At 40.7% G+C, this 13,999-nt stretch overlaps 1 protein-coding gene across 1 annotated transcript in view; it reads right to left on the reverse strand.

Annotated features, from left to right (window-relative positions):
• Positions 1-13,999, reverse strand: part of EFCAB6 (EF-hand calcium binding domain 6) — a 317,117-nt gene that overhangs the window by 284,366 nt on the left and 18,752 nt on the right. Inside the window, exons 3-4 of the mRNA XM_012556542.2 lie at positions 5,710-5,798; positions 27-93 (exon numbers count right to left, since the gene is read on the reverse strand). Of these exons, the coding sequence (XP_012411996.1) occupies positions 27-93; positions 5,710-5,798 (156 nt within the window). The remainder of the gene's footprint in view (positions 1-26; positions 94-5,709; positions 5,799-13,999) is intronic.

Below are 13,999 nucleotides of genomic sequence, written 5' to 3' on the forward strand. Positions count from 1 at the left end.
AAAAAAAAAAAAAAAAAAAAGATTACCTTGTCTCCCAGTAGGATCTCAAGTTCTTTCAATGTCCGGGATTGATCCATGTCATTCCCAGATCCCCTTAAAATTTAAAACAAAACAAAAAAATTTGTTAAAATGTTTTAACCAAATAAACATTTACATGTGACAGGCATAGATCAAAATTATAAGGATTTTTAAATAAATTATTTTAAAATGCAAGGCATTTCTTATGCTCTACCATCTGTCATAAGCATACACTTGGGCACAATACTTAACTTCTCTACGCCTCAGTTTCCTCATCTGTAAAAACAAACATAATTACATTTACTCCTCACAGGGTAGTGTGGGAATTAAATAATTATAGCTGACGCAAAATGAGCCAAGCCTTAACAAGCCTCATCTCATTTAATCCTCACAACCACCCAATGAGGTAGATACCATTATCATCCCCACTTCACAGATGAGGAGACTGAGGCAGCCAAAGTCTCCCTCGGTAAATGGTGGCACCGGGATTCAGGCCCTGCTCCTAATCCCTGTGCTGCTCCATGAGGTTCCCACTGCCGTGGAGTTCAGAGTTCACTCTGGTGGGTGCACTGTAAGCTGCTCTATAAAGGACTTCATGGGGGATGTGTGTATTTATACCATACTCTTGGCTCTATCTGCTTTTTCTTAGCAATTTAACTATTTTTTATCTTGCCCTATCTGTACATCTATAAACCGCTTCCAAAAACAAACCAGTGGCTGTCATGGCGACCCCACGTGTGTCAGAGCAGAACTGTGCTCCATAGGGTTTTTCACTGGCTGCTTTTCAGAAGTAGATTGCCAGGCACAAACCACTGCAGAGCCCCTCTTTGGAACAAAATGGCAGAGCTTGGGGAGACATGAAGGAGACATGGAGGTGGGTGTAGAGAGTGACAGGCAGAACCTTCACTTCACTTCCTTCACTTCACGGGGGTATTTATCCCGTGCCCCACACACCAGGCTCTGGGAGCAGTGGTGAGCAAGACACCACTCTCACTCTTGAAAAAGTCTGATGCCAGTGACAGCAACACAGTAAATAAGGAGATAAGTAAGCAGTGTAACTTGGGGTTATAACAGGTGCCAGGAACAACATAAAGGTGGGCGGACGGATAGATGTGGTATTGGAGATGGGATGGCTCTTTTGGACAGGGATGGGCAACAACGGTGATCCTTCAAGCCAGGAGCCAAGACTTGATCCACTCCGAGGAAAAGCTTTCCAAGCAAGGCAAAGGGAGCCCGCAGTTGGTGTGGAAGCCCTGAGGGGCAGGAGTGCTGCCTATCCTGGGGCAGGAGTGGGGAGGTGGGGTGATGCAGTGGGGTACCTTCAGAGAAGGAGGCAGAAGCCAGCCCTGGTGAGTGCTGTGGATCATGACTAGGAGTGTAGACTTTACACTGAGGGCAAGGGGAAGCCATCAGAGACTTTTAAGCAGGAATTGACTTCACTTTACATAGGAGGAAACTGAGGCTCAGAGGGGTTAAGTGCTGTGCCCAAGTTAAAGACAGAAGAACTCAGTCGAGAATCCAAGTCTTATGATTCTATGTTAAAAGTAATATTTTTTAAATTGTTTTAATTATATATTGAATAGATACAAAACACTATAACACGTGTCAAATTTAAAGAATAAAAATCAAATACCTGTGTACCCACCATCCAGATGAAGAAATGGAACAGTACCAGGCCCCTCCCCTTCCCAACTACATCCTTCCACCCCAGAGGTTTCTCATCCTTTTGTATCTCTAAATATTAGATTGAACCAAATGATTTTTTGCAATTTCAAAAAACTGCTGGAAAGAACAATTTCTGTAGATCAAAAACAGTCTAATATCTGCAAGTTCAAATGGTTCAACCTAATACTTCCTCAGAGTGGAATAGCCCAGAGAGTTTTACAGGTGAATTCTATCAAACAGTCAATGACTAAACAATCCCAACCTTACATAAACTCTTCAGAATATAAAAATGGAAGAAAGCCAACTCATTTCATGTGCTTAGCATATTTTATAACAAAACTTGACAAAGTCAGTAACATGATAGAGGAAAATTATAGGCCAATCTCACTCATGAACATAAATGCACATCTTCAATTTTCCTTAGATAATGCCAAATTCATTTCCAAAATAATTGTTCAAGATTTATTGTCCTGCTAGCTATGTGTAAGAGTTTCAGTACTCTATTTCCTTATCAACATTTCATCATCCTAATCAACTTCATACTGTAAGAAGTTTGAATACTGGCAATCTGGAGGGTGTAAAATGGTATCTAGTGGTTTACATTTGATTTTCCCTTATTATTATTGAGATTGAACAAAATGTGGGCTCTCAATCCATATTTTCAGAAGTGTCGTGACCAGAATAACAAATCCCACCACCACAGATGCAGGAGATTCAAGCTGCAACTCTGCCAATGTCCCAAGATGACTAATTCACTGACTGCCTCTTATTTTTATACAAGTTGATATGTAGACAGTATATAGGAGGTAGTATACGATGAGGAACTAATGGTACTGAAGGGAGAAGTCCAAGCTGCACTGAAGGCACTGGTGAAAAACAAGGCTCCAGGAATTGACAGAATACCAATTGAGATGTTTCAACAAACAGATGCAGCACTGGAAGTGCTCACTCATCTATGCCAAGAAATTTGGAAGACAGATACCTGGACAACTGACTGGAAGAGATCTGTATTAATGCCTATTTCCAAGAAAGGTGATCCAACCGAATGCAGAAATTATTGAACAATATCATTAATATCACATGCAAGTAAAATTCATTCAAAAGCAGCTGCAGCAGTATATCGACAGGAAACTGCCAGAAATTCAAGCCGGATCCAGATGAGGATGTGTAACTAGGGATATCGTTGCTGATGTCAGATGCATCCTGGCTGAAAGCAAAGAATACCGGAAAGATGTTTACTTGTGTTTTATTCACTATGCAAAGGCATTCAACTGTGTGGATCGTAACAAATTATGGAAAACATTCTGAAGAACAAGAATTCCTGAACACTTCATTGTGCTCATGAGGAACCTATACATAGATCAAGAGGCAGCTGTTTGAACAGAACAAGGGGATACTGTGTGGTTTAAATTCAGGAAAGGTGTGTGTCAGGGTTATATCCGTTCACTATACTCACTCAATCTGATGCTGAACAAATAACCCGAGAAGCTGGACTATAAGAAGAAGAACAGGATATTAGGATTGGAGGAAGACTCAGTAATAACCTGCAATATGCAGATGACACAACCTTGCTTGCTGAAAGTGAAGAGGACTTGAAGCACTTCCCCATGAAGATCAAAGACTACAGCCTTCAGTATGGATCACACCTCAACGTAAAGAAAACCAAAATCCTCACGACTGGACCAACAAGCAACATCATGATAAATGGAGAAAAGACTGAAGTTGTCAAGGATTTCATTTTACTTGGATCCACAATCAAAACCCATGGAAGCAGCTGTCAAGAAATCAAAAGACGCACTGCATTGGGCAAATCTGCTGCAAAAGACCTCTTTAAAGTGTTGAAAAGCAAAGATGTCACCTTGAAGCCTAAGGTGCGCCTGATCCAAGCCATGGTGTTTTCAATCCCCTCATATGCATGCGAAAGCTTGGACAATGAATAAGGAAGACCGAAGAAGATTTGGCGCCTTTGAATTGTGGTGTTGGCGAAGAATATTGAATATACCATGGAATGCCAAAAGAATGAACAAATCTGTCTTGGAAGAAGTACAACCAGAATGGTCCTTAGAAGCAAGGATGGCAAGACGACGTCTCACATACTTTGGACATGTTATCAGCAGGGATCAATCCCTGGAGAAGGACATCATGCTTTGTAAAGTAGAGGGTCATCAAAAAAGAGGAAGACCCTCAACCAGATGGATTGACACAGTGGATGCAACAATGGGCCCAAGCATAGTAAAACGATTGTGAGGATGGCACAGGACCGGGCAGTGTTTCATTCTGTTGTACACAGGGTTGCTATGAGTCGGAACCGACTGGATGACTCCTAACAACAACAATAACATACAAGATCTGGTTGAACTGGAGCCTTGAGCAGCAGGCAAAGGTGCCAGGTGTTTCTCTCTTTTCCAAGTACTCTGATATCAGTGGATAAGCATCATACCATAACTGGAAGAGGAGAAGGTCCCAGGAGATCCCTCAGAAAAAGCTCACTCTTACAAGTATAGTATAGAATTCTAGGATGGCAGATATTTTATTTCAGCACATTAAAAATCGTCTTCCACTGTCTTCTAGCTTTCATTGTCACTGTTGAGAAGTCAAAGTCTAATTGTCACTCCTCTGAAGTCAATTCATTTTTTTCTTCTGTTTTTAAGATTTTCCCTTTGAATTTGATGCTCTGCAGTTTCACTATGATATGCCTAAGTAGGCACTTCTTTTTATTTATCTGGCTTGAGATTCTTGGTCATTATCTCCTCAAATATTACTTCTGCCCTACCCTTTTTCTTCTTTCAGGAAACCCAATCAGAAGTATATTAGGCTTTCTCTTCCTATCCTCCATGTCTATTCTTAAACCTGTCTTCCTGATTTTGTATCTCTGTTTTTGTGCTGCATTCTGTATAATTTCTTCAGATCTATCTTCCACTCCACTAATGCTCGTCGGCTCTGTTTAATCCACCATTTTCACTCATCCACTGCATTTTAGATCTACAGATTTTTTTTTGAGTACTAGAAGTTCTATTTTGTACTTATTCAAATCATCCTTGTCATTTTTTTTGCTTCTTGTTTTGTATTCATTTTTAATCCCTTCTTTCATTTCTGTAAGCATATTAAAACATACTAGTTTTATATACTACATCTGATAGTTACAAAATTTTAAGTGTTTGGAAATGTGATTCTACTGGATTTTGCTTCTATTGGTGTTCAGCCTTCATTCTTTGTACTTCATATGTTTTTAAGATTTTTGTTTTTTGGTGGTCTGATGTTACTTGGCACTTTATCTGTGAGAATACTTTAAGGGATAGGTTGAAGATGCATTCCTCCACAGAAGGGCACACTCAGTCTAGGGCCACTTTTAGGTAAATTCCTAGCCTGAGACTTTTTGGACCCATGTTGTTAGGTGCCGTCAAGTCGGTTCCAACTCACAGTGATCCTATGTACAAAGAATGAAATACTGCCTGCTCACAATCTCACAATCACTGCTATGCTTGAGCCCATTGTTGCAGCCACTGTGTCAATCCATCTCGTTGAAGGTCTTCCTCTCTTTCACTGACCCTCTACTTTATCAAGCATGATGTCCTTCTCAAGGGACTTGTCCCTCCTGATAACATGTCCAAAGTGAGATGAAGTCTTGCCATCTTCACTTCTAAGGAGCATTCTGGCTGCACTTCTTGCAGAACAGATTTATTCATTCTTGTGGCAGTCCATGGTATATTCAGTATTCTTCACTAGCACCATAACTCAAAGGCATCAGTTCTTGACGGGACAAAGCCTGTGTAAAGTGGAAACCTGTCACAGAAGGAAAACTCAAATATTTTCCATTAAAATGAGTGAAAGAAAAGTGGTAAGACTGAACCCTGTCAAAGGTGGAAAATTTGCAAGACCCAGGAAAACAAGGCAGTCCTGTCGAGTGCTAGCTCTCACAGTTTCACTGTATATCTGTTGATATAATTAGTTCTAAGGGCATGATGTCATAGCTCTTACTCATTATTTCAAATTTCACATTTTCACCTGAGCAAACAAAACTCTTACCTCTTTATAACATTTACATTTAGGTCCATTCCACCAAACCTGGACAGGAATTCAAGGTATGGCACAGTACCTGAGCTGGTGAGGGGGATCTATATTCAAAAAAGAACAGTGACAGCATGTTAGAGAGAGAATTAAGATCTGAGCAGCAGACAGCATAGTAAGTCTCAAAATTGTAGCTTTTGTGATGCAATATAGGATACTACTCATGGGACGGGCTTCTATTAAGTATTTGTTGTTGGTGTTGTTAGGTGCCATCGAGTCGATTCTGACTCATAGTGACCCCGTGTGACAAAGTAGAACTGCCCAATAGGTTTCCTAGGTTGCAATCTTTATGGAAGCAGATTGCCAGGTCTTTCTCCCATGGAGCCGTTGGGTGGGTTCAAACCATCGACTTTTTGGTTAGCAGCCAAGAGCGTAACTGCTGTACCACAAAGGCTCCTTATTAAACATTTACATCTAGTTAATACAGATGTACAGCCAGAATGCTCCTTAGAAGCGAGGATGGCGAGACTTCGTCTCACATACTTTGGACATCTTATCAGAAGGGATCAGTCCCTAGAGAAGGATATCATACTTGGTAGAGGGTCAGCGAATAAGGGGAAGACCCTCCACAAGAAGGACTGACACAGTGGCTGCAACAATGCTCAAGTGTAACAATGATCATGAGGATGGCGTAGGACTGGGCAGTGTTTTGTTCTGTTGTATACAGGGTCACTATGAGTCAGAAACGATTCGATGGCACCTAACCAAGTGCAAACAGCATCAAAGAATGCCAGTCTGTGCTCAATTAAAAGCCAACAAGTTATCTAAAAAATCATCTAGAATCTAAACCTACCTGAAAATAAAATATACTTAACAGAAATATATTCTAATATATGCAGTGCCCAAGAGGTTGACGCCACAGCATAATTTTACACTGTAAGTCTGAGTGCCATATGAACTTTCTGTGCATTCATATACTTCTAAGGGAGAGAAAGTTCTTCTTAAATTACAAATGCTATACAGGACATTAGTGGTTCAATACAGACAAAAGATAAAATAAAAGTCTTATCTCAATGCTAAATTTACTCCAGTTCATAACTGTATCGTCATTATATAAGAGAATAATTCTTATTCTTAGGAAATACATACTGAGGTATTTAGGGGTAAAGAACTATAACATAAGCAACTTCCTCTCAAATGGTTCAGAAAAAAATATGATGTATGCATTGTCTGTACATACTGTATACATCATTTGCATACACACACTCACAGAAAGACAGTACGTGATCAAGTAAACAGGGTAAAATGCCAACAATAGGCAAATCTGGGTAAAGGGTATATGGATACCATTCTTATTCTTGCAGATTTTCTGGAGGTTTGGAATTACTTCTAAATGAAAAGTTAAATTTTTAAAAAAATGAAAATCATCATTTCCAAAACAGCATTATGAGACTAAAATTAAAATAAACATAAAGAAAATATATAATCAATATAAATACCTTTTATTACATTTTGCATGAATATGAAAAGTACTATTTCCCATACATTTGAATGGTTCCCAAGTCTACACAATCAAGTTTGATATTTACTTAGCCCTTAAAATTCCAGCCTCAAAGCCTAGCATGGTTATCTCAGTCTCCCCCAAAGGATGAATTTCTGTTTACTGTTTAAAATATGTATAAATTGGAAATGAGAACATAGGGAGAGTAGCTCATGGCAGGAGGGAGAGGCAGGAGGCTCTGTAGAAGATTTTTCCTGGAAAGGATACTCATGACTTCCACTTCCAATCGGGCATTTTTTAGTAGATATAATCTTGCATAAACATTTCAAAGTTTCCCTAATCTTCTTATAGAAGAAGGGCAAGAATAGATTAAATATGTAGTTCAAGAGAACTTTAGATCCCCTCACGCATTTGGTAGTGATAAGGGCAAATAAGGAAGGGAAGAAACTTACATTTATAGAGCTCATATCCAATAAATGACACTACTCTTCGTGTGCAAAGACCCGGAGTTAGAAACCAAAAGGGAAGCACCCAACTGGCATTTGTCAAGTTGAAAGAACTAAGAGAAAATTCAAGCATTGAGTTGCATTACTAAAATGTTTTATGGGCAAAAAATTGAATGATGCAGGAAGCATCAAAAGAAGATGGAAGGAATATACAGAGTCACTGTACCAAAAAGAACTGGTTGACATTCAACCATTTCAGGAGGTTGCATGTAATCAAAAACCACTGGTACTGAAGGAAGAAGCTCAAGCTGCACTGAAGTCACTGGCAAAAAACAAGTCTCCAGGAATTGATGGAACACCAACGAGATGCTTCAACAACCAGATACAATGCTGGAAGCATTTATTCATCTATGTCAAGAAATCTAGAAGACAGCTACTGGGCCAACCAACTAGAAGAGACTCATATCTGTGACCATTCCAAAGAAAGGTGATCAAAAGGAATTCGGAAATTATCGAACAATATAATTAATACTATATGCTAGCAAAATTTTGCTGAAGATAATTCAAATACAGCTGCAGCCGTACATCAACAAGGAACTACCAGAAGTTTAAGCCAGATTCAGAAGAGGACGTGGAATGAGGGATATCAATGTTGATGTCAGATGGATCGCAGCTGAAAGCAGAGAATATCAGAAAGATATTACCTGTGCTTTATCAACCACCCGAAGGCATTCGGCTGCATGACTCATAGCAAATTATGGCTAACATTAGGAAGAATGAGAATTCTGGAACACTTAGTTGTGCTCATGAGGAACCTATACATGGATCAAGAGGCAGTCGTTTGAATAGAACAAGGGGATACTGTGTGGTTTAAAACTGGAAAAGGTGTGTGTCAGTGTTGTACCCTTTCATTTTATTCAATCTGTATGCTGAGAAAATAATCTGAGAAGCTGGACTATATGAAGAACTCGGCAACAGCACTGGAGGAAGACTCGTTAACAACCTGTGACATGCAGATGACACAACCCTGCTTGCTAAAAATGAAGACAACTTGAAGCACTTACTGATGAAAGTCAAAGACTATAGCCTTCAGTATGGATTACACTTGAACATGAAGAAAATGAAAATCCTCACAACTGGACCAATAAACAACATCAATATAAACAGAGAAAATATTGAAGTTATCAAGGATTTCATTTTACTTGGATCAACAATCAATGCCCATGGTAGCAGCAGTCAAGAAATCAAAAGATGCATTGCATTGGGCAAATCTGCTGCAAAAGACCATTTTAAAGTATTAAAAAGCAAACATGTCACTCTGAGGACTAAGGTGCACCTTACCCAAGCCACAGTCTTTTCAATAGCCTCAAATGCATGTGAAAGCTGGACAATGAAAAAGGAGATCCAAACAGAACTGACACATTTGAATTATGGTGTTGGTGAAGAATATTGACTATACCATGGACTGCCAGAGGAACAAACAAATCTATCTTGGAGGAAGTACAGCCAGAATGCTCCTTAGAAGTGAGGATGGCGAGACTTCGTCTTGCCTACTTTGGACACGTCATCAGGAAAGACTAATTGCTAGAAAAGGACATTGTTATGGATTGAGTTGTGTCCCCCAAACTGTGCTGTAAACCCTAACTCCTATACCTGTGGTTATAATCCATTTGTTGTTAGGTGCCATCGAGTCAGTTCCAACTCATAGCCACCCTATCGGACAGAGTAGAACTGTTCCACAGGGTTTCCAAGGAGCTGGTGGATTCAAACTGCTGACCTTTTGGTTAGCAGCCACAGCTCTTAACCACTGCGCCACCAGGGCTCCTGAGTTATCTTTGTTATGTTAATGAAACAATATTAGTGTAGGGTGTGTCTTGAGTCAAGCTCTTTTGAGATATAAAAGGAGTAGATTTAAGCAAAGAAGCAAGAAAGCAGAGATGGGGGAAGATAGATACCATATCACATGAAGATCACCAAGGAACCAAGGAACAAGGACCTTCCCCCAAGGCCAGCAGAGAGAGAAAGCCTTGCCCTAGAGCCGGCACCCTGAATTCAGACTTCTAACCTCCCAAACTGTGCAAAAATAAATTTGTTTGTTAAAGCCACCCGTTTAGGGTATTTCTGTTATAGCAGCACTAGGTAACTAAGACAGACATCCTGTTTGGTAAAGTAGCGGGTAAGCAAAAACGAGGGAACCGCTCCTTGAGATGGACTGACACAATGGCTGCAACAATGGGCTCAAACATATCAGTGATTTGTTCTGTTATACACAGGGTCGTAGTGAGTTGGAGCCAACTTGACAGCACATAACAACAAAAAAAGCAACTCCGGGTGTTTTACATGCATTAACTCATCTAACCCTAGAACAACCCTCTGAGGGTGGGGTCATGGTCCACATTTCATGGAGCAGAGGTGTGATCTGCCTGCATGACACTGCCATTAAGGGACAGAGATCCTTGTAACTCCAGAGCCCGAGTTCCTCTCACGACACTCACCCTGCCCGTAAAGAAAAAGAAAGTCTATCAAACTACTGAAGTTTTTATCACATTTCCGATTGGTATGTATGGTCTAATATAGATTCCAATGCGGCAGATAAATTGTTGCAATGATTGGTCTCCAAAGCCAAGCCCCTTAGACAACCAAAGAACTGCGTCAGAAAGAAGAGTTCGCTCGTCCTTGCCTTTTCATTATTTGTGATTCTGGCAAAAATGCTTAAGAATCAAAACCATCCCTAGCTCAATCCCAGAAAGTGAATTCTTAGACTAGTGGCGGGAGAGGGTAGTTTTGAAATCGGTATCCATCATGTTGATATGTATCTTCAAAGAAGCCTTCTCTTTCCCCAACCTGGCACAACCAGTGGGACTGGAACAGAACTTCAGTTTTCCCTCTCTGGAATATATTTATTTAAAAATAATTAATATTCAGAGACTCTGAAGCATCTAATAAAAAAAATTCATATTGCCATTAATACGGTTGCTATGTGTCGGTATGGACTGGGTGGCAAAGGGCTTGAGTTACTAACGGAGACTAAGGTAGGGTAGGCTACAAACAATGCTTCCTCATCTTCTCTCCCTGATCAAACATCCAAACACCCTGAGAAGCAATTCCTGACAGGGTTCTTGAAATAAAATTAAAGCTGAAGTAACTTCAGAATGAAACTGGAAAATCCTATTCTAATTTTAAGGTAAAATTGCCATGCAATATTTTGCTGGTTTTACGAGTTTCCAGTTAGGCGGACATGCATTAACTACTGACATGAATTAGTCATAAAAAGATCCCTAAAATCACACCCGCAGTGAGCTCCAGGGATGGGGAAGGGAAATCCTGCCCTTAGTTCCCAGTGAACTTGACCTCCTGAAAATGTGCCATACTCCAATCTCCTTGATTTACATGCAGGTCGCAGGGGCTCAAGGTTCCAGAAAAAAATGCTTAGTATTTAGGGTAACTGCTGAAACCAAAAATCCAAACCCATTGTCAAGTCAATTCCAACCCATAGAGATTCTACAGTGGTTAAGAGCTCAGCCGCTAACCAAAAGGTCGGCAGTTCAAATCTACCAACTGGTCCTTGGAAATCCTATGGGGCAGTTCTACTCTGTCCTATCGGGTCAGTATGAGTCGGAGGACAACTACCAGGACCTGTCTTTTAAGAAGTCTTTGAAGTATTACAATTCTTAGTGACTTCTTTTAAAAACAGATGTAGTTTTTTCATGTGTGTCTGTTAAAAACAGACACTTATTTCATATTTTCTGTATTTTTCCTCCTCCTGCATAAATGATCAGCTTGGGAAGACTGTCAGAATTTTAAATGAACATTAGATCATGAATATAAGGAGTCATTAGCAGGAAATAATAGTTAAACTCTCCATTTGGTACAAAGTATCACTTAAATTGACTATGAGGAAATCGATGTAATCTTTGCGTGGACAAACGTTCTTTAAAAGCAAGAAAACATTATCATATGACCCAGCAATTCCACTCCTAGGTATGAAAATATATGTCCACACAAAAACTTGTTTATAGCAGCATTATTCACAATAACCAAAAGTGGAAACAACCCAAAAGTCCATCAATAGATGAATAAATAAACAAATCATGGAACAGCTATATAATGGACTATTATTCAAACATAAAAAGGATTGAAGTATTGATTCATGCTTCAACATGGAGGAACCTGGAGAACATTATGCTAAATGAAAGAAGCCAGACACAAAAGACCATATATTGTATGAGTCTATGTATTTGAAATGCCCAGAATAGGCAAATCCATAGAGACAGAGAGCAGACTGGTGGCTCCCGGGGGCTGGGGAATCAGGAAGGGAATGGGGAATGACTGCTAATGGGTATGTGGTTTCTTTTCGGGGTGATGAAAATATTCTGGAATTAGATAGTGGTGATGGTTGCACTACATTGTGAATACTGTACACTAAAAACCTCTGAACTACACACTTTCAAGGGGTGAATTTTATGGTATGCAAATTATATCTGAATACAGCTGTTATAAAAATGTAGTTAACAATAGAGATGTGTGAAAAAATGATATGAAATACTGGAAGTGAATAAAGGAGAAATGTTTTTTTAAAAAGGCAAAAGAACAGCTCTTCCTTCCCCCTTCCCTTCCTTCCTTCGCTTCTCTAATCATTCACTCCCAAAGTCATTGGATGGGGCAGAGAATGATGGTGTCTGCAGTGACGGGGAGCCCTGCTCATCCAGGGCAGGATATCAGCACTCAAGTGGGGGGAGGATGACATCACTACAGAGGGACAGCCTGGAGTGGGGTGTCAGAGCCCAAGTAGGGGAAAGAAGACTTCCACATGGGTGAGGGGGAGCGCTGACGATGAGTTCCATAACAGGGAGATTGATCAAATAAGCAATAGACCACATTTCTCACTGTCTGAGAAGGAAGTTATAAATGTGGAAGGGGAGAAAACTAGAATGAACTCTGAGGTGTTGGATTAGAATTGACGGTATTGGTAAAAACTCCTTGTTTTCAATATATAGAGAGGTATAGATACAGAAAACAAGCAGCCTTGGTAGCGCAATAGTTAAGCACTCAACTACTAACCATAAGGTCGGAAGTTCAAATCTACCAGCCACTCCACAGGAGAAAAGACCTGACGATCTGCTCCCATAAATATTACGGTCTCGGAAACTCTATAGGGCAGTTCTACCCTGTCATATAGGGTGCTATGAGTCAGAATAGACTTGAGGCACCTAACAACAACAACAGATACAGAAAGGAGCCCTGGGGGTACAATGGTTAAGTGCTAGGCTGCTAACAAAAAGGTTGGTGGTTCGAACCCAGCCAACAGCTCTGCAGGAGAAAGACTTGGAGATCTGCTTCCATAAAGATTACAGCCAAGAAAACCCTATGGGGCAGTTCTACCTTGTCACATGGCGTTGCTATGAATCCGAACCAACTTGACGGCACCCAACAACAATAGATACACAAGTAAATGTAGATGTGAATATACGCATACATGTGTGTGAAAATATATATATATATGTATCCCCCTAGAGCTCTCCTACTGAGAGGGCCTGGGAGCAGTGACTTCCCAACAGCAATGAGCAGCCCTAGTGCCCTGATCACAGCTTCTTAATATCTAATCATAAGGAACCATTAGATTAAGCCAAACCAGGGACATTCTACAAAACAACAGGTCTACGATCTTCAAAGTGTTAAAGTTGTTAAAGACAAGAAAAGACTGAAGACCTGTTCTAGACTGAAAGAGGTTTAAGAGATAAGACAGCAGGAGTTCTGGCAAAATGGCGCTCTAGGCAGAAGCACCACGCCGTCCCTCCACAGCAAAAATCCAAAAAACTAAGCCGAACAGAGAATACAACAATCCTGAAACCCTAAAACATCAAATGAAGAGATAAACAACTCAGCCAAGCACCAAATGGAGTGAGAAAACTGACAGAGAACGGAGAGCAAGGAGAGATTCATGCAGAGGTCCCCTACCAGCTAATGCAGCACGGATCCACCATCTTGGACTCCTACCGGAGACCAGCAAACGGGGGTACAAGAAAGCAGCCTCACGGAGCGTCCAGCGGGAGACAAAACCACCACTCCACACATAACAATCTCCCCACTGCATCCTGCCTACCTGCACCGTGCGCTTGACATCACACCACCAAGCAGCACGGGCATGGCCTACTGGAACCTGCCCTGCACTGATAACCGACCTGCTCTGGTGGCTGTAGTAAGTGCCACAAACAACCCGTCTCAGTAACTCCTCTTCAGCTCGACCTGCCCTGCTGTACCATATCTGAGTGACTGACCCTGCCAGTTGGAGAAGGAGGTGAAAAGTATTGAGCTCACAGACAAGCAAACAACAAAGAACATACAGTCTGCCTGCTCAGAC

The sequence above is a fragment of the Trichechus manatus genome, unplaced genomic scaffold (assembly GCF_000243295.1).
Source record: "Trichechus manatus latirostris isolate Lorelei unplaced genomic scaffold, TriManLat1.0 scaffold00069, whole genome shotgun sequence".
Lineage (NCBI taxonomy): Eukaryota > Metazoa > Chordata > Mammalia > Sirenia > Trichechidae > Trichechus > Trichechus manatus.